Here is a 27,683-nt window from a genome sequence, read left to right as displayed (position 1 = left end):
TGAGTCCCACCCTAACCACTCTATCTAAAACTGCAACAAACCCTACTACCACAGTCCCATTGTGGTTATCTTATCTAGCTTCCCTCCCCTCCCCCCCCCCCCCCCCCCCCCCCGCACCATTTATCACCATCTAATATGCTATATAATTTATTTACCATAGTTCTTTATTATCTGTATTCATCACTATTCCCACCCGTCACCCCCATGTAAACTTCTTGAGGGCAGGAAGCTTTTTTTTGTTTTGACTCATAGATGTAACTCAAATGTCTAGCACATAATAGCAAGCGTGTAGGAAGCATTCAAGCAACACCACCAATTTCATTTGAAATGCTTCATTTGAATGTCTATTAAGTTAAACACTTTGCAATTTAAGAAACCAATGTTAAGAGATTTTATCCATCCATTATCACTGTATATTCCATACTCCTTTCTTTCTATTCATTCCAAAGTGAATCCCCATTTCTTAGAAATGTTCCTTTATCTTGAAGGGAGACAGCATGCTGTGAACTGACATGTCTGTCAGTTCAATAGCACAAAATATTGGTTCTGTAGCCAACTGCCAAGGCTCAAGTGTTGGTTCCTCTCTTTACTAGTTTTGCAAAGCCCAAGAAAAGTATATAACCTTAACAAGCTACAATAGTCTCATCAGTAAAATAAGGATAATTATCTACTACACTGCATTAAAATAAACATTAAAATCGAATTATTTAATCCATGTACATTTAGTTCATTTCTATATGTCTCAGGAGATGTAAAAATTCATTACTATTATCAATAAGATATGGAAATACTCTCTAATACAAGAGTAGAGTACCCTTTTGACCATTTATGAGTGCCTCATATTCCCTCCCTCAAAGAGGATAATTTAGAAAAGACTTCTAGATTATCAAGGCAATAGAAGCATGCTTATATTTAGTATTAGAATTTAGGAAACAAAGGAAAATCCACCCCTCTAAAGCAACCACTGTTCACATTTTGCTATATTTCCTTCTGTTCTTTGTCCTATATATCTTATCAAGGTTGTAACCACATTTTTTTTTAATGACTTTGAACTTTGCAGTAACTGATTTATTTTATTCCTGATCCATAGTACAATTAAGAAATATAGTAAGACAGGCACAGCACTCGTTTCTTGCTGACCTCTCAGAGACCAGTCTTAGAGTTCTGGAAGATTATTAGCTCATACCCCAGACAACAGAAGCTGGATGGTTCTCCAGGGGCAGCACAACAGGATAGAATCTCTTAGTTCCAGGTAGAGACAGCCACGTTAGCACAACAGGATAGAATCTCTTAGTTCCAGGTATAGAGACAGCCACGTTCTGGCTCTCCTTCCAACACCCGGCAGCTGATCTGAGTGTGAGTGAGCTTCCTCTCAGAGTCTGAAAAGACCAGCTGACTCCACAGGTGCAGGGGTAGCAGGGGAGGGGGCAGGTTCTCTGAGCAAGGCTTGTTGGTGACGAACGTGTCCTTTGTAACCTTAGTTTCCAGTTATAGCCACTAAAAACCAGGCAATAAACCACAAGGAAAGACAAATACCACTGACACGTTCTGTAGAAATGAATCCACCACTTTCACTTGGCACTCAGAATTAAATAAATGTCAGCTGTTATCAGGTATATTGTCATTCCTGGATCAGATCCCATAGTCTATATTTTTAACTCGGTCACAGGTGATTCAGAGGCAGTATTTTTCAAAGTGTAAATGAGAACAGGGCTCTTCAAACTTTTTTTGCTCATGCACCCACTAAAATTTTTCCCCAAAAAATAACATACTCCTCATACACTTTGAAATTGAAATCTGAAGTTTTTCATTATAAGTTTAAACATTTACAAAGGACAGATTCTGAGGGGTTTGTCAATACTGATACCTTAAAAATAAAGCCACTACACTTTTAAATGTATCTAATGAAATGCAATAACACTATGACTTGCCATTCAGCATTATCTGTTTTAAAAGGCTGTGAACAAACTTCGCTTTAACATTTAGAAATTCAGGGTGTCTGGGTGGCTCAGCAGTTGGGTGTCTGCCTTCGGCTCAGGTTGTGATCCGGGGTTCTGGGATCGAGTCCCACATCAGGCTTCCTGCAGGGATCCTGCTTCTCCCTCTGCCTATGTCTCTGTGTCTCTCAAGAATAAATAAATAAAAATCTTTTTTAAATATTCAGAAATTTTACATGGTTCTTTTTCATCATTCAAAACATTTCAATTTTTTCCAGAACTTATCCCAAAGTCATATAGTTTTATGTTTAAACGTCCATTATCTTTCACCTTCATAATTTCTATAGAATACAAATACAAAAATAATTCGATTTTTAAAAGTTTTCCAGGATCACAGAATTTTAGCTCCCAGTTTCCTATTGGACTGAGGTATCAAAATTTTTTATTAATACCCAGTACATGAAAACATATTGGTGTGATTATTAAACATTAAAATTTAATTGGAAATATATTTACTCTCTTCCTGGAATGAATGAATAGAATGGTTTTTTTTTTTTTTTTTTTGATGTTCTAATAAAGAAGGCTTCCCAGATACTACTATTTACAATTATCTTTTGATACCCTGGAGGTTTTTATACTTGAGGAAGGTACAGCAAGATTTAGAATAGGTGAGACTTACGCACTTATGCCTTTTTTTTTTTTTAATTTTTATTTATTTATGATAGAGAGAGAGAGAGAGGGAGAGAGGCAGAGACACAGACAGAGGGAGAAGCAGGCTCCATGCACCGGGAGCCCGATGTGGGATTCGATCCCGGGTCTCCAGGATCGCGCCCTGGGCCAAAGGCAGGCGCCAAACCGCTGCGCCACCCAGGGATCCCACTTATGCCTTTAATACATTGGGTGAACGGCTCATTTAAATTAAGAGTACTTGGGCAGCCCAAGTGGCTCGGTGGTTTAGCGCCGCCTTCAGCCCAAGGCGTGATCCCGGAGACCTGGGATCAAGTCCTGCATGGAGCCTGTTTCTCCCTCTGCCTGTGCCTCTGCCTCTCTCTCTCTCTCTCTCTCTCTCTCTCTCTCTCTCTCTCTCGTGTGTGTGTCTCATGAATAAATAAATAAAATCTTTAAAAAAAATTAAGAGTACTCATGAAAGCTGAGAATCTGGAAAGTAATTTGCTCAAAATTATCTATCCCCCACTCTTCCTTTGAAGGTTTTTCTATGCCCCCCAGTTTGAAGACTGCTGATCCAAATTGCCTGGGTTATCTTGTGAAAAAGGCAGATTCATGGGCCTACTCTGGATATCTGAATTAGCAGGCTCCCCAGTTGTTCCTTGCACCCCCTCCACCTACACACACACTCAAGATTGAGAAAGACTTAATTGGGGGATAAAACAAACACAAAATGTTAAACAATATTAAGATTTGAAAACGCAACAATAAAAGACCTATCATGAGCAGTACCTAGCAACCAAGGAATTCAGAAGGCTCTAGAGAGTGGGAGTCAAAGGCTGTCTAAAGGAAGCAAGGCTGGGACTGGGGGTCAGGGTGTGATGGGTAGAATTTGAAAGATAAAAAGGCAGAGGCAAACAGTTTACCAACTTCAAAAGATATGCTATTGATCTTCTTGACAAAGAAGGAGCAGTTAATGTCTTCAGAAAGTGAGTGGCTCATTATGGAGACCCTCATGGTATGGCAGTGGGTTATTTTGTCTCAGTGTTGCAATCATGACAATTAATGTTTAAAATAGAAACAGACTGTTGAGAATATTAACTGAGGTAAATTATGCAACTAATTTTATGTGAGTTTCAGGCAAGTTGACCTAGAGCTGAACATATTTTATCCACAAACTGGATAGTCTATAAACATAGTATTTAATAATAATACATATCACTATTAAATCCCACAGTCATTCAGGCTGGGCAAAGATTTTAATTCATATTTTCTCATTTTATTCTTTTTAATAGCCCTGGAAATAGGTTTAGCAAGAGGTATAAGTCATCACCTAAAATGAAACCAAAAGTATAAACTGATTTTTATTAACTCTGATTTCATAATCAGTATCATAAATAAAGAATTTTTTCAATGTATCCGTTCACAAGAAGATAGAAATCTATCTTTATCATCCATCCTCTGGAGACTACAAGGAACTCCAAACTCATCTTCCTACTTCCCCAAGCACCCACTCACTTCCATCCTAGTTCCATAATCATCCTCAATACCTCTAGAGCAATCTTACAAAACTCATATTTGGACCTGTTATTCTCCTGCCTAAAATCTTTTAATGGCTCCCCAAAGATATGGCTTAATGCTTTTGCATATCATTTCCTGTGTCTTATCTATTGATCATAATAAACTACTTGCAGTTCTTCAAACAAACCCTGCTCTGTCTTTCCTTTATATGTTTGGTCTACATTGCCTCTACCTGACTTATCCAGCTTACTGTCTTCCAAATCTGCCCAGAAGGCCCACCCTAATTACTCTAGATAGGACTGACTGTACTTTTCTATGTGGTCTACTATAAACGTTAAAAATACATTATATATATATATGTGTGTGTGTGTGTGTGTGTATATACATAATATTGTACGTACATAATGTGTGTATTATATCTTACCAAGAAGTATATGTAAATGTTTTGTACTTATTTTTGTACATATCACCTCTGCCACCGTACTCTGTCACCTACCTACTGCCCCTCTACTAAAAAAGGAAAGAAAAAAAAAAGCATGAGTTGATTGAGTGCAAGGATCTTGTCTTATTCATCTTTATATTCTAATCACTCATCACACTTACTAGTTCATAGTAGATGCTCAGTAAACATTTGCTAAATAAACATTTTTATTTGTAATTGTGCAACTAATAACATCAATGGATTCAACACTAATAATGTGCTAGATGTTACTAAATAACAGAGATAATCTAGGAACATCACTAACTCTGATGTCACGGGCATTTACCTGTACCTTCTAAGATTACAACACAAGATACAATATGTGTTCTAAGTCAAGAGAACCCCCTAGGAATCATCCTAGCCATGCCATGTAGCTCAACACACAACAGCAGCTTTTTTCAAAGTTCCTTTCTACTTATCTTGATTGGTGGTACACTGAAGAAGAAATCTTAATATTTAGGAAAAGATAACATCCGAATAAAACAAGGCAGATTATCTAAAAACTAATTGGTTGTCATTTCTACTTTAACAAATCTAGAGCTTTGCTGTAGTCATCATATACTTTGCTACTTAAAATATTGGAAATGTCCTCCGTTAGTTTTCTTTATCATGAATTCACAGAATTCATTATTTTTGGCTAAGACTTTTCCTTATTTAAAATAACCAGAAAATCAACAAATCAAATTCAGTATTTCATCATGATGAAATAGGACTAGCCCAAGAATATTGAAATAGTTCCACACTAACAAACTTAAAATGTAATCACTAGATAATCAGAATAAAGAAAATTACATAGGTCAAATGGTCATTTCAATAAATATATCCTTGAATTTAATATAGCAAATTCAAATTACTTTGCGATATTATCACAGAAACCCTGATCTATAAAGAATGTTCCTCAACTTGATAAAAGTTGTTGACCAAAAATCTGTGACCAACATAATGCTTAACTGTAAACATTAGAAGGGAGCCTATAAAATCAGAAATAACACAACGTCTCCTATTCACTACTTTTCCAGCTTTGTTTTAGAGGTAATAAGCAGTAGAAAAGGACTAGAAAAAAGAAAGGTACAATTTGTGTTTTATTTTTTTACTGCTAAAAATTTGATTGAAAACGGGCAGAGGATTTGAATAGACATTTCCCCAAAGCAGATATACAAGTGACCAGTAGGCACATGAAGACTCCAATGCAAATTAAAACTACTGTGAGATACTATCTCACATGGATCAGAGCAGCTACTATTAAAAAAATAAACAAGAAACTCAGAACATAGCAAGTGTTAGCAAGACTCTGGAGAAACCAGAATGCTTGTGCACTGTTGGAAGGAATGTAGAACAATGCAACAGCTGGGGAAAACAGTATGGAGGTGCCACAAAAAATAACAGAATTACCATATGATCCAACAATCCCACTTCTAGGTATAGGCCCAAAAAGAACTGAAAGTAGGATCTCATGGAGATATCTGTACAGTCATGTTCATAGCAGCATCATTCACAATAGCCAAAAAAGTAGAAGCAACCAATATCCCATCAATGGATGGATGATCAACAAAATGCAGTATATGCATAGAATGGAATACTATTCAGCCTTAAAAAGGAAACTGATACATGTTACAGCATGAATGAACCTTGAGGACATTATGCTAAGTAAAATAAGCTAGACAAAAAAACAAGTACTGTATGGTTGCACTTACATAGGGTACATAGAGTAGTCAAATTCATAGAAATGGAAAATAGGATGGTGCTTGCCAGAGTGAGGGAAAGGGGGAAATGAGGAGTTCTGTTATGGGTATAGTTTTAGTTTTGCAAGATGAAAAAGATCCACTGTGCAATATGAATATACTTAACATCATTGAACTGTACTTAAAAATGGTTAATGCCTACTCATTTTATTATGTAAACCATTATATGGTACATATATAAAGTATGAATAAACGCTTCTGAATGAATAAAATAATAAAAAAATTTTAACGGCCAAGATGGAAACAGAAATTGTCATAATTTATCTACAAAAAAAAAAAAATCCAAGGCTCTCAACTGAAAGACTAGTAGAACCAATACAATCATAAAAAGTTAAAACTAGAAACATGGAAATCACTTTGCTATATCAACAAAACCAAACTTAAAACATAATGAGAAATGGATCCCATTTATAATCAAATATGCAGAAATTTAAATGTGCATAAGCTCTAAGAAAACTGTGCAACTTTACTAAAGAACATAAAAGAAATCCTGAACAGGATCAAGAGATAAATTATGTTTCTGAATAGGAGGACTCAGTATTATTAGGCCCCCCTAATATTGATCTACATTTTAATATAATTAAGCATAATAATATGAAATTCCACTGGGATCCTTTCATAGATCTTGAGAAGCTGACTTTCCAGTTCACATTCAACAGTGTATATACACAGCTACCCAAACAAAATTTAGATGGGGGGAAAAAAAAATTAAGGTGATTTGAATTGCCAGACAACTAAATAAATTTAAAACTACATCAACTGCAAAGACATAAAAATTGGCACAAGGCCTAGATAAACAAAACAGAAAATATTAAAGGATCTAGAAACAGGCTGGCAGATAGAAAGGAATTTACATATGTGAGAGATGGCACTCCACATCAGGAGAGCAGTAACTATTAAATGGTATTGGAGCAAGTAGTTAACAACCTAGAAGAAACAAAACTAAGAGCAGCTTACTTTGCTTTGGTTTTACAACTTGCCAGGCATTGTGCTAAGGTCTTTAAATGTATTAGTTCATTGACTACTGAACAACTTAAAACACACACACACACACACACACACACACAGAAGGAAACTACATCAATTAGCTTGCCCAATAATTTGCCCAGTAAAGGTAGTTAACTTGCCTCAATAATTGCTGAAGCCTAAAATTAAACCCCATGACATTAGATTCCACAGCCCAAACTCCCTAATTATTACAGCACATGGCCAGGCTTGACACATCCTTATCTATACTGCACACAAAAACTTGACTCTAGATTGGAAAAAAAAATCCAAACACATGGGTGCGTTAGCTAAAGTATACAAGTACAATAAAGGATATTGTTACAGTTTAAGTTAGGGAAATCTTCCTTAAAAGGAACCACCACCAACAAATCCAGAAAAGACAGGACTATGACTACATAAAACAACATTTCCACGTAATGAAAGACGACAGAAGGCAAACAACATGGCAAGCTGGAAACTATGACTGCAATACATACAACAGTCAAGAGATTGGGGCAGCCCCGGTAGCTCAGCGGTTTAGCGCCGCCTTCAGTCCAGGGATCGAATCCCACGTTGGGCTCCCTGCATGGAGCCTGCTTCTCCCTGTGTGTGTCTCTGCCTCTGTCTTTCTCTCTGTGTCTCTCATGAATAAATAAATAAAATCTTCTAAAAAAAGCCAAGAGATTAATTCCCTTAGTATATAAAAAACTGCTTCAGAACAGTAAGAGTAAAGACTAATGACCCAATTTACAAAAGGGAAAAGGGCAGAAAGGAAGTCACAAGAGATAAAATGAAAAGATATCCAACCATTCTAGTATTATTAGTATTCTAGTATTAGAGGAATGCAAATCAAAGACAATACGATGCACTTTCAACATCAGGTTGGCAAAAATTCAATGAATATTAGTAAAGTGTGAATAATGGCCGGTCTTGTTTTAGTTTAGTTTTACTTTAGTATTAATTGATTCAATATTTTAAGAGAGCAATTGTGCTATAAATACCAGTGGTTAAAAGGGGCAAGGGCTCTAACACAGAAATTCTGCTTCTAAACTATCAAAGTACTTATAGATATGCACAACATAGATGCAAACATACTTTCATGAAATTGTGTAGAATGGTAAAAAACTTTAATAAGAAGATCAATATGAGAATGGTTCAATACGTTACAGTTACTATTTTATTGACTACTCGGTAGCCATTTCAAAAAATGAGGTAGAAGGGAAATGCTCTGTATGTATTGTCATGGAAAGATCTCCATTTTTTTTAAAGATTTTATTTATTTATTCATGAAAGACACACAGATAGAGAGGCAGAGACACAGGCAGAGGGAGAAGCAGGCTCCTGCAGGGAGCCCGATATGGGATTCGAACCCAGGACTCTGTGATCTGAGCCAAAGGCAGATGCTCAACCATGGAGCCACCCAGACTCCCAGATCTCCTTATTTTTCCAAAATAAAAACAGCCATGTGGTAGCAGGTGTGCAAGATACATAGTTGAATACAAGGTCAATGAGAGAGAGATTCTAACAAAAAAGTCAGAAAATGGAATTTTAAAAAAACATAGGCTTAATTCCATCAAAAATTTGAGAATACTTAGGAATAAATTTGAGTTTAAAGGAAATTGTGTAAGACCTTTACAAATAAAACTATAACAGTGAGAGAAATTAGAGAAGACTATATTCAAGTAATTATTTCATTATGTAAAGATATTTATGGAATTAAAAACATAGTATTATCAGGATGCCAATGTCATCAAAACCATGCCAAATTTGATAAAAATTCTAAAACGCATACGGAAATACAAAGACCTGAGAATAACCAAGGTAAGAGGCCACCAGCAGATCACGGCTTATTACAAATTTATAGTTATTAACACAGTGTTAAACTCTTACAAGGTTAGATAAGCTTAGAGAATGGTAGAACAGAATGGAGAATTGGTGTGGTCAGGGGAAGGTGGTTTTTTGTTTGTTTGTTTTTGGTTTTGGGTTTTTTTTGGAAAAACTTAGATAATTTGGGTATGTGAAAAACAAACTTGACACTCCCCCACACACACTTCAACTCCGACACAAAAGTTAATTCCAAGAATATCGGAGGTCTAAATGAAGAGCACTAATGCCTTTCTAAGATAACTGAAGAGAATATTTTCATGATGGAGTTAAGATAAAAATTACTTGAAAGTGGCTCAAAATGCCTAACCATAAGGACAAAAACTGAGAATTTCTATTCATCAAAGGGCTCCATTACGGAGGATAAAAATTACTTGAAAGTGGCTCAAAATGCCTAACCATAAATACTAAAACTGAGAATTTCTATTCATCAAAGGGCTCCATTAAGGAGGAGAAAAGATAACCCAAAAGGTGGAAGAAAACATGTCCAACACAATTAACCAACGGACTCATATGCAGCATATAAAAAGAACTTCTTTACAATATAATAAAAGATAGACAATCTCTTAAAGTCAGACGAGTGACTTGAATAGTGAACCTGAATACTCAATAAGCCAAAAAGCATATCAAAGAATACTTGATCAGGAAACACGAATTAAAAACAGAATGGCGTGGGCGCCTTTGGCTCAGGTCAGGAGCCTGGGGTCCTGGGATGAGTCCTGCATGGGGCTCCCCACAGGGAGCCTGCTTCTTCCTCTGCCTGTGTCTCTGTCCCTCTCTCTGTGTCTCTCATGAATAAATAAATAAATAAACTCTTAAAAACACACACACACACACATAAAAAACAGCATGGCTCAAATTAAAAAGACCAACCACACCTAATGTTGGCAAAGGTATGAAGCAACCAGAACTGTGATGTACCGATGACTGGAGTGGAAATTATTAACATCATGAAAACAAATATAAGAAAGTAATATTGGAAAGCTTTAAAAATGAAGAATCCAATCAAAAAGAAAAATTACTGAGAATAAGGTGATATTATTCTAGAACAGGGCCCATATGAGTCTCTAAGTAAGGCTATAAGTAAATATAGCTCTGGGAATGATTGAGGAGAGCATTAGGTTATAGAATATTTTTTAAATTAGTTTTATAAAGGTATAATAATATAATGTTCCCCTCTAAGTATACAGTTTAGTTTTGACAAGTGAATCCCAGGGTACAACCTCACAATCAGCTATGTCCCCCCAGAATGTCCCCTTACATCCCTGTCCAGTCAATTCATCTACTCTAGCCACAGACAACCACTGATCTGGTTTTTGTCACTATTGGTTAGTTTTGTTTATTCTAGTAAATTTGGTGAATGGAAATGGACCGTATGAACTCCTGTGTGTCTGGCTACTTTTGCTCAGCATAAGGGTCTGGAGATTGAGCCATGCTATTGAGTGTATCAGTGGTGATTGCTGAGAAGTATCCTATTACCTACCGTATGTACACACTTTGTTTACCCTTTTACCTAATGATGGACATGTGGGTTTGTTCCATGGCCATCATGAACAAACCTGCTGCATTTGTGAAAGAAAAAAAAAATTGCTATCATTACTTTGGAAGACTATTAGTATCATCTCCTAACATTAAATACAGACATGCCTTGTGACCAACAGTTTCACTCCCAAGAATATACCTAAGAGAGATTGTTCCTATGTGCCCCCAAAAGACCTATACAAGAAAGTCTACAGCAACATAATCGTAACAGCCCAAACCTGGGGACCACACCAATGTCCACCATCACTACAATGAATAAATTATGATATATTCACACAATGAAATACTATATAACTGAATTACAGGTACACACGACAATGTGTCCAGTTTTCCCAAGTGTAATGTTGAAGGAAAGGAGCCAGACACAAAACGAGTCAGTTTAAGTGAAGGTCAAAAGCAGGTGAAATTAATCTGTAATGTCAGAAATCAGGATAGTAGTTTCCTCTGAAGGAGGGTTCATTGTGGTTTACTGGAAGGGGGCAAGCTGGGGGGTTTTTGGAGGTAGGTAACGTACTATTTCCTGATTTGCATGTTCACTTTGTTTACAACTCAGAGCCATACACTTGAAATTTGATCTTTTTTTCCACATGTATATTATACTTCAATAAAAACTGGCTTTAAAAGAGCGCATATACAGGATACAAAATCAATGCCCAGAAATCAGTGGCATTTCTATACACTAACAATGAGACTGAAGAAAGAGAAATTAAGGAGTCCATCCCATTTACAATTGCACCCAAAAGCATAAGATACCTAGGAATAAACCTAACCAAAGAGCTAAAGAATCTATACCCTAAAAAGTACAGAACACTTCTGAAAGAAATTGAGGAAGACACAAAGAGATGGAAAAATATTCCATGCTCATGGATTGGCAGAATTAATATTGTGAAAATGTCACTGTTACCCAGGGCAATTTACACATTTAATGCAATCCCTATCAAAATACTATGGACTTTCTTCAGAGAGTTGGAAAAAAAATCATCTTAAGATTTGTGTGGAATCAGAAAAGACCCCGAAGAGCCAGGGGAATATTTAAAGAGAAAACCATAGGTGAGGGCATCACAATGCCAGATTTCAGGTTGTACTACAAAGCTGTGGTCATCAAGACAGTGTGGTACTGGCACAGACACATAGATCAATGGAACAGAACAGAGAATCCAGAAGTGGACCCTCAACTTTATGGTCAACTAATATTTGACAAAGCAGGAAAGACTATCCACTGGAAGAAAGACAGTCTCTTCAATAAATGGTGCTGGGAAAATTGGACAGCCATGTGCAGAAGAATGAGAAACTAGACCACTCTCTTACACCAGACACAAAGATAAACTCAAAATGGATGAAAGATCTAAATGTGGAACAAGATTCCATCAAAATCCTAGAGGAGAACACAGGCAACACCCTTTTTGAACTTGGTCACAGCAACTTCTTGCAAGATACATCCATGAGGAAAGGGAAACAAAAGCAAAAATGAACTATTGGGACTTCATCAAGATAAGAAGCTTCTGCACAGCACAAGAAACAGTCAACAAAACTAAAAGACAACCTATAGAATGGGAGAAGATATTTGCAAATGACGTATCAGATAAAGGGCTAGTTTCCAAGGTCTGTAAAGAACTTATTAAACTCAACAGCAAAGAAACAAACAATCCAATCATGAAATGGGCAAAAGACATGAAGAGAAATCTCACAGAGGAAGACATGGACGTGGCCAACACGCACATGAGGAAATGCACCGCATCACTGGCCATCAGGGAAATACAAATCAAAACCACAATGAGATACCACCTCACACCAGTGAGAATGGGGAAAATGAACAAGGCAGGAAACAACAAATGTTGGAGAGGACGTGGAGAAAGGGGAACCCTCTTGCACTGTTGGTGGGAATGTGAACTGATGCAGCCACTCTGGAAAACCGTGTGGAGGTTCCTCAGAGAATTAAAAATAGACCTGCCCTACGACCCAGCAATTGCACTGTTGGGGATTTACCCCAAAGATACAGATGCAGTGAAATCTCAGAACACCTGCACCCCGATGTTTCTAGCAGCAGTGTCCACAATAGCCAAACTGTGGAAGGAGCCTTGGTGTCCATCGAAAGATGAATGGATAAAGAAGATGTGGTTTATGTATACAATGGAATATTACTCAGCCACTAGAAACGACAAATACCCACTCTTTGCTTCAACATGGAGGGACCTGGAGGGTATTATGCTGAGTGAAATAAATCAATCGGAAAAGGGAAAACATTACATGGTCTCATTCATTTGGGGAGTATAAAAAATAGTGAAAGGGAATAAAGGGAAAGGAGAGAAAATGAGTGAAAATATCAGTGAGGGTGACAAAACATGGGAGACACCTAACTCTGGAAAATGAACAAGGGGTAGTGGAAGGGGAAGTGGGTGGGGGTTTGGGGTGACTGGGTGATGGGCACTGAGGGGGGCACTTGGCGGGATGAGCACTGGGTGTTATGCTATATGTTGGCAAATTGAACTCCAATAAAAAAAATTAAAATAAAATAAAATAAAAGAGCCCATATATAAAGTTCAATAGCACCACAATGATCTCAATTTATCTGTACAATAGCTATTTACAATTATCATCACCATCTTCACTTGTATGAGGATAGCAACTGGTCACAGCTACTACAAGGCAGAGAGCCAAGCTCCATGCTCAAGTCCACGTGATGCACAAACTCATGGCACCGTCAGCAAAGGTTTACTTCCAAACTTAGGACTGTCCTCAAGACTTCCCTGGTCAGTTTCTGAGTTCACTTTTCTCATGAGATGTTCTCACTCTCTTATCCAGTGTCTCCCTTTATCTGGAGGGAAACACTCAAGAGTTTAAACATTGAAGCCTCGTGTTTCAGTTATTTCTCTGAGAGACAGTAATTTGGTCTCTCTGCACAGCGGGAAAAGTTTTACAGTTTTGTGGCTGCCTTGTCTTCGCTGAGCTCGGTGATGGCTGTGAGACCACTGGAGGAGGACAAGAGGAAGGAACCAAATGGGCTGCAGACGGAAAGGTATTGTGGCGAGCTCAAGGGGAGGATGCTGAGGCAGGGCCTGGAGGGGCTGCTTGGCGAAAGAACCAGAGGAAGAACACTTGACAGCTGCAAATAGATGGAGATTTGAGAAAGAGAAGAAAAACGGAACCACCTGGATTGGTTTTTAAGGAAGAAGAAAAATATGCAGAGGCATATGTAAAGATGTGTCACAGGATATGGTACAAACTTAATTCTCATCTTCCCAAAAGAAGCCTCGAAGGAGATTGGAGTCCTTGTTTTCTCTATGACACAATAAAACTACTGATACATACAACCATTAAAATAAAAATGTTTTTTTTTCAAGTAGCTCCTAATATTAAATACATGTATACATACTGTGTACGTTAGCACATAAACTGTGGCCCAACAATGAGCTCCACTTGAACTCTGCAAGAATCTGCAAACCAGAGCATTTTTTTAAGCATTTTTATTTGCTTTGAATAGCTTCTGTGAGCCTTGGCAACATTAAAAATAATATTAAACCTCCTCTTTTTAGGCATCAAAAAGGCAACATGAAATGATCCAGTCAATTTTTGTGGCTATGAGCTGGTAGGGTACACCTACAACCTCCTTTATTATTCAGATTGACTCACTCAGGTCCCATCTTTTTTTGGTTTTGTTTTTTTAAATAACCATCATAATTCTTAAGTGCTCCTGGTCCCCATGTGTTTTTTTCCCCCCATGTGTTTTTTGTTTGTTTGTTTGTTTGTTTGTTTGTTGGATCTTTAAATGTCAGTATTTTGGCAGGAGAAAAAAAAAATTCATCACTCTCCAGCCCCTCCCTGACTTGAAGCAGCCATTCGTTTGTCTCTTCCCATTGTAATTCCAGCTCTTGTTAATTATGTGTATCTTCAGGAAGTCATAACCTCTTTGGCTCTCAGGCAGAAAATGAATACAATGAACTAAATGATTTCTAAAGTGTTTGCAGCTCTCAGTTTTCAATATTGCTGAATTTGGGGTTCTATATTTTAATCTCTTGTTTCTACTCCCCCCCTCCCCCCACCAATCTAAAGTCTGGGAACACAACATGAAATTCCCAAGTCCCTGGTCCACATTTTGGAATTCCCATTGCTTCTGCTTTGTATCAAGCTTTTGCTCTCATTTGTGTTGGCAGAATCTATCTCCCTCCCCATGGCTCCCAGCTATGTAGCAAGTAGAAGCCCAGCACACATTCTAATCACCTCTCGTTCCCTAATATACCCTATTTCTATAGCCACAAAATGCAAGACTTTTCTGCTTTGTAGTCTGTACAGCTTCCAATTTTCTGGACTATCACCATAACTCCATCCGAATGATGGTGACATGTCACAAAGGCCTATAAAATACACAATGAATAAACCTATTGCCTAGGTCGTGACAGAAGACACCTGGGATCATTTATCTAGACACAGGACATTAAAGGAAAATATATTCACAGCTAATGCAGCCTGTCAGCTATGAATGGAGAAGTTTTTTAAAGTACAACAGGCCAATAAAATAATATATATGTAGCTCTTTCTGGTAAGCAAGGATGTCTGACTCACCAGGAAGCATAGCAAACAGCTCTATCCTATATAACCAAGGGAACCAAAATTAGAAACAAACCAGAAAGTAGGCAGACATTTATTAAGTTGAAGGATGTGTTATTGCCCTATCTGAACCAAAATACTCTAAAGAGGGATGTTCCTGAGCTCCAAGATGGTATGAGTAAGCCCTAAGAAATGCCACATGCGTTGACAGCTTGCTCACTCGCAATACCATAATGGCACACTAGGTTGGTTCTCTCTCTTCTACTAAAGCTGCGGTGCTCACTCTCAGCAGGGCAGTCCAGTCCATATGCCATCCCCCAGCCCCAGGGCAGGAGCTGCAGCCAGTGGAGAGAAGAGTTTTCCAGATGTATATTAGAAGAAAAACCAGAGGGCATAATTCATCTTGTTTCAGAAAAAAATAAGTGCTCTTTTCTTCTGGGTATTTTCTCCTTCCATGGGTAATTAAGTCACTGCCAGTTTCCCAAATAGTACCATTTTAATGTACAATACCATTTTAATGTAAAACTCACAAATATTAACTTCATTTCCTCTCAGGAGGCTAACGCACACACCATGATAATATGTTTTTACATTACTTAATAAATAATTAGATATTTCGGGTCATCCTTCATAACATAAAATAGGAGATGAGCAGGAAAGGAAGCCCAGCTCTGGGCTGAGCTTCTGCATCAAAGGTTCTTCATCTAAACCTGGGCAGGTGGGGGAGATGGGGAGGGGGCAGGGGCCAAGTCCAGGGATAAAGAGAGTCTATACGCAAAATTAACTGCAGTGTCTTCTTCCATGGCTTTCTATCTTTGTTAGATTTTTAAAGAAACCTCAGAATATTCAGAATCACTGACCAGAGTGAAATAGAGGTAAAGTTCCCCTGGTATCAGCCGGTCAGTCAATTCAAAATGCAGCCTTCACTCAGTCCAGCCATGGCCTCGGAGCTGGTATTACTTGAACCACTAGATTCTCAGGAATGCATTTGACTTTTAGGAAAAATGAAATCACGAGATGCATATAATATTTTTTTTAAATAATATGCCTAGGGGGGATCCCTGGGTGGCGCAGCGGTTCGGCGCCTGCCTTTGGCCCAGGGCGCCATCCTGGAGACCCGGGATCGAATCCCACATCAGGCTCCCGGTGCATGGAGCCTGCTTCTCCCTCTGCCTGTGTCTCTGCCTCTCTCTCTCTCTCTGTGACTATCATAAATAAATAATAAAAAAAAAATTTAAAAAAAAAAATTAAAAAAAAAATAAATAAATAATATGCCTAGGAATATATTTAGAAAAAAATCAGGCAATATTTTTTACTGAGTCAAAAAAAGAAAATTTGAATAGTTTGAGAAGATGTGTTCTTCTCAATAGAACACATAGAATAGAAATACTAAGCATTTTCAAGATCTCCATTCTCATTTCTACCTTCACATTAATTCATAAATTAATGCAATTCCAGTAAAAATCCTAAATGGATCCTTTTGAAACCAAGGCAAACAAAAAACTAATGTTTTCTGGAAGAATAAGTAAGCCAAAAACATTTTTTTTTAATTGCATAAAAACTTGAACAGATTCTGAAATGTATTTTAATGCTGGAATAATTAAGACACCCATACAAAATATAAACACAAAGACAACAGAAAGCCCTGAACAGTCCCAAACTTAGCATAGAGAGTAACTATGCTAGAAGCCTGTTGTTAAATTAGCACCTTGGGGGAGGGGAAAGTGGTCTTAGATCTCTGCCTCAATCTATGCACCAAAACAAATTTTTGATATAAAATAGAAAGAAAGAAAAGTTAGAAAAAAAAAAAATCACTTGAGCAATTTGAAGACATAGGTGATCTGATTGAGAGGTCTTCTTAAGCCAAAAAAGAAAAGTTACACATTAAAATGAAAATAGACTTGACTATACACAAATATTTAAAATGTTTTCACGTTGGACAAGTTAAAAGCAAATGGTAAAGATGGAAACATTTTTCCAATGTCTGAAAAGTACTGTCTTCATACCGAATATATTTATGTAAAAAATTAACTGTGGCAATTAATATACATAAAGCATTAAGGCATATACTTTCATTTGGCAATTCTAGCACAAGAAATTTACCATAATTAAACATTTATGAACAAAAATATTTATAGAATTGTTATTTCCATATTACTTATACCTTAAAAAACTAAAGGTCTATAAATATAGCCATGGTTAAAATGTAGTCAATAAAAGAATAGAGTCACATTTTCAAGTGTGAAAAGCAGCCTTTATAAGATGATCAAAAAAAATTTTTAAGTATTCAATTCACATTGGCCTTTCACAATTCAAAATGTTGGCAATGGCTTGAAACAGAATCATAGAAAGTTTCTTTTGATTTGTGATATTTCTGGTTATCTCCAAAATGTATTATTCTACTTAGTAATATATGGAAACATTTAAAACTTAGAGAAAATCAGTAAACAAACTCTCTACACTAAGATAAAGAAGGTGCTCACAGAGCAAGGCTCTGAATGACGGGCATTATATTTTCTAAGAATCGATCAAAGCAGAAGACATAATCCTCCCATAGGATAAAAAAGAGAGCTTTCTCTTCATGCTATTGTATTAGAACCCTGTGTGGTCAGGTGTGATGGAGATAAATGTGCGCCAATTCTCCATGTAGGCTGGGGAGATTTAGGAACTTCTCTAACCTGGAATCTGCTGGAAGTGTAAAGGTGCTGGCTGGGTATCCTATATGTGCTGCTACAGATCCACACTTCCCCCTTCCATGCCCTATTCTAGGGCCTGCAGTCCTAAAGAAATGGCATAAGATGGCTCTGAGTCCTCAGATTTGTCTTTGGACTTGGCCCATGGGAACGATGGCAGGAGACGAGACAAGACAAAGAAGAGACTCAAGCTATTTATTTAACAGATTCTTTCCAGTCAAGACACCATGGATCAGCTGTATCCCTCTACTCAAGGCCACAGCTCCTGCTGGGCAGCCCTAGCCATACCACTCAGCCTCCCTCTGAAATTCTGGGTTTCCCCAGGGGCTTCTCCTACCCTTGACCCCTCCAAGTCTAGGGTTTTAAAAGTTTCTATTAGTAGTGCCAGATGCTACTCCAGCTCTTAGTGCTTTTCCTAAACGCTACCCCTACCTTTATAAAGTTTCTAACAAACTCTTGATCAAATCATCCAGTTTGAGTTGGGTCTCCTGATTCTTGGCAGAACCCTGGTTGATATACATAATTATCCAAAAATAAATAAAAAAAATAAGGCTAAGTGCATTTACACTTCACAAACCAAAAAGAAAACAAAAGTGACATGCTATGGCTTAGAAAAATTCGTTCTTGTTTGAGATAAAAATAAGTTTAACCCTATATTAATGTTATGATTCAATGATTCTATGATACCAAGGTCCTTGTGCTTTCCAGTTTTTTTGTTTGTTTGTTTGTTTTGTTTTGTTTTTTTAAGACTTTGGGCAAGTTACTAACCCTTATATCACCTCACCACACACAGAATAGTATATTAGAAGAGAAACAGCAGAGACAGAACAGTAGTTATCTATTTCTCACGAGAGAAATTGCTTTGGCCACATCAAATATAAAGGTAGACATTTTTCTTAGGTAGCCCCTTGTATGCTTTACAACACACCTTTTCATATTGCTCTGATTGAGTTGTACTTTGCCCCAAGCTTCAAAAGCTAATTAAGTTTACTGAATCCAGATATTGCAGCATGGTAAAGTGGTATGGACTCAACAGAAGTTGATGAACCATTTAAGGATGTGAAGAGCCCACTGAAAGAGATTCCTCCTAAAAAACAAGATCATCCCACATCCTGTTTCAAGAGCCAACTCCTTACCCAAAGAAGGAAAGACAATTCTAAGAAGAATATGACGTCTGTCGAGATGCCTGGGTGGGCTCAGTGGTTAAGCGTCTGCCTTTGGCTCAGGTCGTGATCCCAGGGTCCTGGGATCTCCCCTGCAGGGAGCCTACTTTTCCCTCTGCCTGTGTCTCTCCCTCTGTGTGTCTTTCATGAATAAATAATAAAATCTTTGAAAAAAAAAAGATTATGAGATTATGAGGTCTGTCAATCAGAATGTCTCAATTCCAAGTGCCAGGAACAGGGCACGGGGGTGTGTGGGGAGTGCTCTCTCCACTCCAAATTATTGTGAGGCATCCCAAACACAAAGAAGAATTGCAGAGATGATACTGTAAAAAAGCACAGCATGGGAGATGGGAGAAAACAATGCACTTTCGTTTGAGCAGAGCAATTCAGGAACAGTGAGTTAACACAGAGGCCCCTCACTGAGTTGAAGAGGTCAACTCCAGCACCAGTGGCAAGGCTCTTACATAATGGCTCTGATGGGTGCCGGTGATTCTTTTAGCTGGCACATCACCAAAGTTCCAAGAGCTCATACTTTGGTAGTAGAAGTGTCCTTGATGGTGAGTGCAGTGTTATCAGAAAGGCATTGATTGGAGGCTCTGGTGGGCCAAAAGCTTTATCTGCCAAGGGAGACAGTTACAGTGTCAGCAGCTACAGATGATGCTGGTGGTTTTAGAAGTGGCAGAGAGCCTTCTTAGCAATGGACAGCAACAACAGTGGTCAGCTACCCTCATACGGCTAAGAGAACTCCAGAAGCCATAGTCTAAAGGGACAAGTTTTCGGATATCTGCTTTCTTTTTATCCTTGAACAAAAGGTGAGTTTACAGTATTAGGTGATCTCTTAAGCCCTCAGGAAAAAAAAAAAAAAGCCATTGAATAACAAACACTGTATAAAGGAAAATCTAAGCAATGGCAAGTCTAAAGTGGCCGAGGGCAGCACAAGGACAATGTGGGACTCGTGATGAAAAACACATCCTTTTTCCCAGCTCTGCCAAGGACTGGGCTTAAATGTTGACAGCAGAGAAGTTCAACAACACACTTCAAATAGGAATGCTAGATTCTTGTATACCCCAGGAAAAATAAAGAACACTGAAGATATAAAAGCACAAGACTTCAAACACCTTGAAATATCTTGAATCTAATTTCATTGTTTCTTTGTACTCTGCGGAGTGGCAAATTTTGTATGTTTCCCTAAAGGCAAGGAGGGACACCAGTGGAAATGCCACAAAATGCTTTAAATAACAAACCAAAAGTTTTCTCAACAGCAGGTTAAGAAAATCACAGGGAAAATGTTAACTTTCTCAAAATTAGCAACTTTGATAATTAGCAATAAATGATAGGGGAACCCTCTGCTGATATCAAGTAATAGGGTAACAATAGGTTTACTGCAGGCATCGGGTATCTTATGTGACACCCACCAAAAGGACATCAGAATAGGGAGCACCTAGAAGGCTCTGAGGGAGCTGAGAACCAGACCTGGGAGGATGGTAAGGAAGTACTGTCACTCGTTGGGAACTAGCTGGGGACTTGGATGCCTTCTTCAGACAACAGCCAGCCCTCTCACTCAGTCACTATGCTATCACAGCTCATCCAGCAGCACTATTGTTATCTGTCTTTCCCTTCCCCATCTTATCCCAGACCTTAGAAAGCTCTGAGAATACATAGCATGACAAGCAAAGACTGGGAAAGCCACTGATGAGGTCAACTACCTCATCTCGGGTATTCCTCTGAGCTTCTGGAAATGGACTAAGGAATCTCTGTAAAGGTATAAATGCCCCCAAAATATTACCTGAAGTGGGTTGAAAAACCATTTTTGACATTTAGTTAACTTCTCTACTCAGCAAATGCTCATCATGACAAGGAAGACTACCATGATCTATTGGTAGGAACAAGACTTAGCTCACAAATACAAACCAGGAATAAGAACTCACAGTGTCCTGGTTTTGTATTAAAGCAAACTTCAGAACTTTTAATCGTTCAAACTGTGACAGATCATAAGAACTTGATAGGGGGTTCAATGATTGCAACTGCAAGCACTCCAATTTTGGAAAAATCACCTGTGGGTAAGAACACTGGAACAGCAATATATATTTTTTTCACTAAGGCTATGATACTTTCCATTCTATAAGTCAAGCACTGCAGAAAAAAATGCTGTGAAGTAGTACGTGTCTTGGGATGGTCAAAAGTCTGCAATCGTGTAAACGGAGGCTAAGAGCCATCAGGTTGTAGATCTGGAGATTCATTTGCCAATTCAACATGCATCTGTGTTCTCAAACACTGAAGTAACTGACCATACTGCAGAAAACCCACATATTACTAAACCAGCCCAAATTTGATCCATTTATGTCTACCAGTGAATAGGAACGGAAAACATTTTTCTATATATAAATGGTTAGGCCAATCTTCAAGGACACCCATACCCCAAGACAACCAGCAACATACAAGGCTGCATAGGTAATCTTCAAATATCAGGAAGAAAACAGGTTTCACCGGAACTGCATAAACACATATATCCATTTCAGATATACCACGCCCTTTTTTTTTTTTTTTAATTTCGTGTGAACATTTCAGTTAGAGTAAAAAATCTAGATGCCCATTCCATTTTAATATATTCAAGCAAAGCTCCTGGGAAGGTTTCCAGAGAGTTAGATTGCTCTAAAATTGGCCATGCATTAAATAAAGCTTTGTCTACGAAAGGCCAAAGAGTAACCGATACAGGCTCTGTACATTCACTCAGCACAAGGTTCCTGTAGCTCGAAAGCATTCTCAGGGACAGACAACAAATCAGATCGCAGCTCTGGAGAATCATTCTCTGCCTCTTCCAGCACCCCCGCCAGCTCACAACAGGACAAGAGCCCACCACCTGCTTCCTGAGGAATGTGTAATCCACCTCCTCTGTTCCCCAGAGGTCCTCCTACCTTACACACGGGCTGCCCTTCATTCATTCCACAGCCTTCACCTTTCGTCTCTAAGAGATTCATTAATGATAACTGCGCAAAGGTTCTCTTGAACAGCACCACAAAAAAGAAAAGCCTTCAGCCTTACATTTTGCAGTGAAACACACACTCAAATCTGGAGAGTACCGAGCCAGCCACTAAAAGCCACTGCAGCAAAGGATTCTCTCCATGGGTACCTGGCTTCTTTTCACATTACCTGCTTCGGTGTACTTCAATCCCACTTTTTCTTCTGTGTCCTTTGTCTTTGGGGGTGGCCAGACAGCTTGGAGTCTGCCTGGAGTCCTATCGTCCTGCTCAGTGGGGCTGTGGTCAGGCTGTTGAAAAAGTAGTAAAGGAAAGAGTATATTACATGAAATGTGGCCAGGGCGAATTAATCCCTGAAACATGCTAACCCTAATTCTAAAATTAATTTTCATGGCCAGTTGCCCAGTGCACTCATTCACTGTAATTGAAACATTTTGCACTACAGAGTGACCCTTTACCACAAAGGTAAAGTAATGAGTAAGGGTGGAAAAAAACAACAATATAAGACAAAACAAAACCCCCTGAAGGCCAAGTATGATACAATTAATAGATGATGCTTATAACTTTTTTTTTTTTAAATCACAAACTCTGAGCTGAAGATACAGATATAAATGTTCTATAATCAGGTACGTTTATAGGAATGATTATACATGGGTCCCAAACAACTCCAGGGTTATTTATAATATAAAGACTAGTTTTGCATTTTCCATGAACATCAGCTGTAGGTCAAGATACATTTCTCTAAGCACTCGGCACTGCTGATTTCAATGTGTTTTTCTTTCCTTTAAATAAATGATATAGCCTTCATATTGAAGCCATTTTCGTAGGGGTTGATTTTTACAACTAGGAGAATGCTAGATTGTGTTTAATTTTCAACTACATTCTAAGAATGTTTCCAAAAGATTTTTAAGTTTTTAACACCTTAAATGATCAACTACACAAGAGGGAATGATAACTATATGCTGAGATTATACTAAAATTCTACTGTTCTTATGAATGTTTAAGATCTACTGGCAGGTTGTTTGCTAGTCTTTGTAAGTGACCTGAATTGATTTTCTTACTAGTGACACTAATTCACTAATTAGGTGGTTGCCATGTGCCAACTTCACTTACTCTACAACTCCTGTGTAGGTAAGGGTGATTTTCTTCATCTTGTAGATGAGAGGATGGAGGCTCAGAGGTGATCGAGGTCAACCCGGTCAGTAAATGGCAGAGTCAGAATTAAAACCAGGTCTTGTTCCAGACCCAGTGATCAGGATGCCTTACAACCAACATGGAACATTTTTATCACGTCACAAACTCACATTTTGCCAAATGACAGACTTTCAGAGTCAAAACGGAGTTTCTGCAGAGTTATAATTAAGAGGCAAGGAAATGTGGGCTCTATCTCCCCATTGCGTTGCTTCCTCGTGTTGCTTAATTTTTCACTAGAACATCTACTATCGAGATCCCTGGGTGGCGCAGCGGTTTGGCGCCTGCCTTTGGCCCAGGGCGCGATCCTGGAGACCCGGGATCGAGTCCCACGTCGGGCTCCCGGTGCATGGAGCCTGCTTCTCCCTCTGCCTGTGTCTTTGCCTCTCTCTCTCTCTGTGTGACTATCATAAAAAAAACAAACAAACAAAAAAAACATCTACTATAAGGGGCGCCTGGGTGGCTCAGCTGGTTAAGGGTCTGCCTTCAGCTCCTGTCTCGATCCCACGGTCCTGGGAGCAAGCCCCACATCGGACTCCCTGCTCAGTGGGCAGCCTGCTTCTCCCTCTCTACCGCTGGTGGTATTCTCTCATGTTCTCTCTTTCTCTCAAAATAAATAAAATCTCCAAAAAAGAAAAAAAAAAAGAGCATCTATTAGTGTTTAAGCTCAGTGACAGCTTCCCCTTCCTACCCACACATCATTCTGTATATCCAGAAACATACAAGGAAGAAAAAAGTCGCTCGTTTAACTCCTCACAAGGACAATTTGATCATGACCCTCTTTCACCTACAGGACACCCCCTAGGGGATCCCTGGGTGGCGAAGCGGTGTGGCGCCTGCCTTTGGCCCAGGGCGCGATCCTGGAGACCCGGGATCGAATCCCACGTCGGGCTCCCGGTGCATGGAGCCTGCTTCTCCCTCTGCCTGTGTCTCTGCCTCTCTCTCTGTGTGTGTGACTATCATAAAAAAAAAAAAAAAAAAAAAAAAAAAAGGACACCCCCTAACAACAGGTAACTGGGGTCCACTTTGACGGGAAACCGGAAAAAGCAATGGGGCAGCACCGCACATCGCGACGAAATGCACAACCCGACTGTACATACGCTTTTGGCATCGGGGGGGCCGTCCGCTGGCCTCGACCCGGACCTCTCGAACACGGCTCTGAGGGACTCCTTCTCATGCTTCATCTTGCGCTTGAGCGCTTCCAGCTCCGAGGTGTCGGCTGTGGGCCCCTTCTTGGGGGGGCGAACGAATATGGCTCTGAAGGCCTCCAGGGCTGTGTCTGGGGGCCCGGGCTTCACCTCCGCAGCCTGGCCCTCCTGCGCAGCGCCGCGGCCCACCTCGTCCTTTCCGGGCAGCTCAGCGCCCTCTGCTTCCACCTCGGCCTTGGGCACGTCCAGGGCGAACAGCTGGGAGAGCTGCTCCAGGAGAGTGCGCGCGGCCCTGGGCTCCCCCGCCGGCGGCCCCGCCTGCGGCCCTGCCTGCGCTCGGGGCCTGTGCGCGGGCTGCGTGGGCCTGAGCAGGGCCAAGCCTCCGGCCGTCGGCGTCACTTCGGCGGCCGTCCTCGCTCCGCTCCCCGCGGCGCCCCTCCTCAGCACGCGCAGGCCGCAGAAGAAGGCGGGGAGCGGGGACGACCTGCCTCCGGGGGCTACCTGCTGAGGCGCCGCGGGCTCGGGACCGCCGCTCCGCGCACGCGCAGCCCGTCGAGGACCGTCGGCTTCCCCCGCGGGGCCCGGCTCCCCGCAGGCCCGGGGCCCCCCGCTGAGGCCCGCGGCCCGGGGCTGGCTGCCGTCGCTTCCCCCGTCGTCCGAGTCCGAGTCCCTGGCGGCGTTCACTAGGGTCCCTCGAGCCGGCATCGCGTCGTCGTCCCCGTCCTCACTCGGGGCGCCGGGCGGCAGCCGCTGAGGCGCGGGGGGCGGCGGCGCCGCGTCCGCTCGCCCGTGACCTCCCCGCGACCCCGGCCCCGCGTCGCCGCCCGCGGTCGCGCCGTCGGGGCCCAGGTCGGGCGGGCCCCGCGCCTCAGCCGCGCCGTCGCTGGGGCCCCGCGGCCGAGGCACTGGCCCCCACGCTACGCCGCGCATCGCCGGCAGGGCCGCGTCCTCGTCGTCGGGCCTCACGGGTTCCGACGTCCTGGCAGGGCCCAGCGCGGTCCTCACGGAGAACTTGCTCAGGACGCCCGGGGCCGCCTCAGCTCTGCCTTCGGCTCCTCCCGGTTCCGGGGCAGCCTCGCCGCCACGCGGGGACTCCCCAGCGCGCTCCATGTCCCGGCCGCGAGGCGGGCCCGGCTCCCTCCGGCGGCGCCGCACGCTCGGGCCCCGGGTCCTTCCGGCGTGCGAGGACGGCACGCCCAGGCCGGCGGGGGGGCCCGGCGCGGGGAGCCCGGCCGCAGCCCCGCCGCGCGCGAAGCGGGACGCCGCCCTCTGGGACTTCCGTGTTCATCTCTGCGGACAAAAGGGGTTTTGTCGCGCGGAAAGTCACCCCGGCCCGGGACCTCGCTGCGGGCCCCGCCCCGGTGCCTCCCGGGGGCTCGCGACTTCCTCCCCGGTGAGCGACGGAGGCGGGGACGGCCCTGGGCGCCCGGGCTCAGCGGGCACCGGCACGGGAGGCGCGGCAGGCGCGTGAGGCCGTCCCCTCTGGCGTCCGGACCGCCGTCCAGGCCCGACCCAGCAGCACACACAGGCACGCACAGGCTCAGCCGCTCGCAGAGCCCAGAGCAGACGCGAAAGAAAGAGACGACCTCGGGGCGCCCTCCACTCCCCAAGGCACTCTTCACCGCTCTTGCTTTTTTTTCTCTCTTTTTTTTTTTTTTTTTAATGCTTTTTTCCGCTTCCCTGCAGGTTTCATCTGGAATGCAGATTTTAGCTGCTGCGGCCACAGAAGGAAAGGAAAAAAAACAAAAAACAAAAAAACAAAAAAAACCAAACCCAACACAACTGGTTTCAGATTACTGCTGTTTCCGCCCTGCCCAGTGTCTCCCTGCTCCACAAACAGGTACTTAGGCGGGCACGCCCACCGCGCCCAGGGTCCGCCAGCCTCAGGCTGCCTGAACGATCACCCGCCACGCACTCTGTGCCAACCTTGGGCTCCTGCTCCCCGGCTCTGACTTCCTGGTTCCCTCGGGAGTCCTGGTGGTTGAAGGGCACCCCTCTCTGCTTCAGTTATCCAAGCAACCAAGTGAAACCTGGCATGATACGAGGTAGCACCCAACCTGCCTTGTAAAGCAAAGCGATTCAGCAAAGGTCCCCACAAAGCCACATTACCCTAAAGGGCGAAACATCTGAAAGGTCTCTGTCAGGTTTCGATCACGGACCCAATTTGCCTAAAACAAGAACAGGACAGACGAAATCACCACCAAACATCAGCTCCAGGTAGTTTCCAGCACTCTGGTTATGTACTGGGAACCCGGCAACCAAGAACGTGCAGAAACTGCAGCTCTGTTTGCTACCTGCACAGCTGCCTCTTGGGCCGGTGTCCTGCCCTGCTGAAGGTCTCGGGGTGTTTCAGGTCTGGTCGGGTCAGCAGGCGTTTAGTAAGCACCTGGGATGGACAAGTAAGTTACTTACGGCGCAGCTCAGGACAAACTGCCTTAAAACTAATCACTTGGCTCTCAGAGCGTTAACACAACAGAATTGAGTGTTAAACACAACAGCAATTTATTCTGCAAAACAGAAGCAGTAGCCACCAGCAGAGCAAAGCAACAGCCTGGCTTGATCTGCATCAGAGAACAGCTGGGAATATCATGCTGATGACTTCAATCACATCCCCCAAAAGGTATTAATACTGAGAATTCTGATTGCAACACTTTTCCAGCAATGCATTCAAAAAGAAGTCCTCGCACCAAAAGGGGACACATATAATATCCCACCAACCCCTACGGGAAGATGAAGACCTCACTTCCTGATCCCTGATTGGACCTTGTGTCTAAATGGACACCTGCACCTGACGCTAGGATGTTTGGGATTATTAACTAGGGCACACTTAACCAAAAGGCCACCACGGCACAAAACTCCACCGGCACCATTTAAGCCTTAGAACAGCTTCCTGTCCAGAGGAAATGCCTATAGATAAAAATCAGACTTCTGCTTCTTCAAGCCTGAAGAAAAAAGGAATCACCCCCACCAGATCATAAGATCAGGGTTCTTAAGAACTACATAGACCACCCAACACAGGACTGTGGGGAAGAGACGTGACACCTACTTGGTGTTGTCCTTTATAACTGAAACGCTCTGTTTTCTCAGACCTAACTAATTATTGATTTCCAGATAAGTTTCTGAGCTGGCTTGTGTACTTGTCCCAGACAAGACATGCAATCTTCTAGACTCAAACGCAGTAAGAGGCCCTCCCCCATTCAACTCT

At 41.5% G+C, this 27,683-nt stretch overlaps 1 protein-coding gene across 7 annotated transcripts in view; it reads right to left on the bottom strand.

Moving 5' to 3' along the window:
• The window catches only part of FMN1 (formin 1), a 420,196-nt gene that overhangs the window by 252,621 nt on the left and 139,892 nt on the right, over positions 1-27,683 (bottom strand). For 4 of the 7 annotated variants that reach the window (XM_072738177.1, XM_072738178.1, XM_072738176.1 and 1 more), the window contains one exon: positions 22,312-22,429. The exons of the other annotated variants lie outside the window; for them this stretch is intronic. In XM_072738177.1, the coding sequence (XP_072594278.1) occupies positions 22,312-22,429 (118 nt within the window). The remainder of the gene's footprint in view (positions 1-22,311; positions 22,430-27,683) is intronic. 7 annotated transcript variants of the gene reach the window in all.

Source organism: Vulpes vulpes, chromosome 15 (assembly GCF_048418805.1).
Source record: "Vulpes vulpes isolate BD-2025 chromosome 15, VulVul3, whole genome shotgun sequence".
NCBI lineage: Eukaryota > Metazoa > Chordata > Mammalia > Carnivora > Canidae > Vulpes > Vulpes vulpes.
The sequence above is the reverse complement of the archived record's forward strand: the minus strand, read 5'-3'. Positions and strand labels throughout refer to the sequence as shown.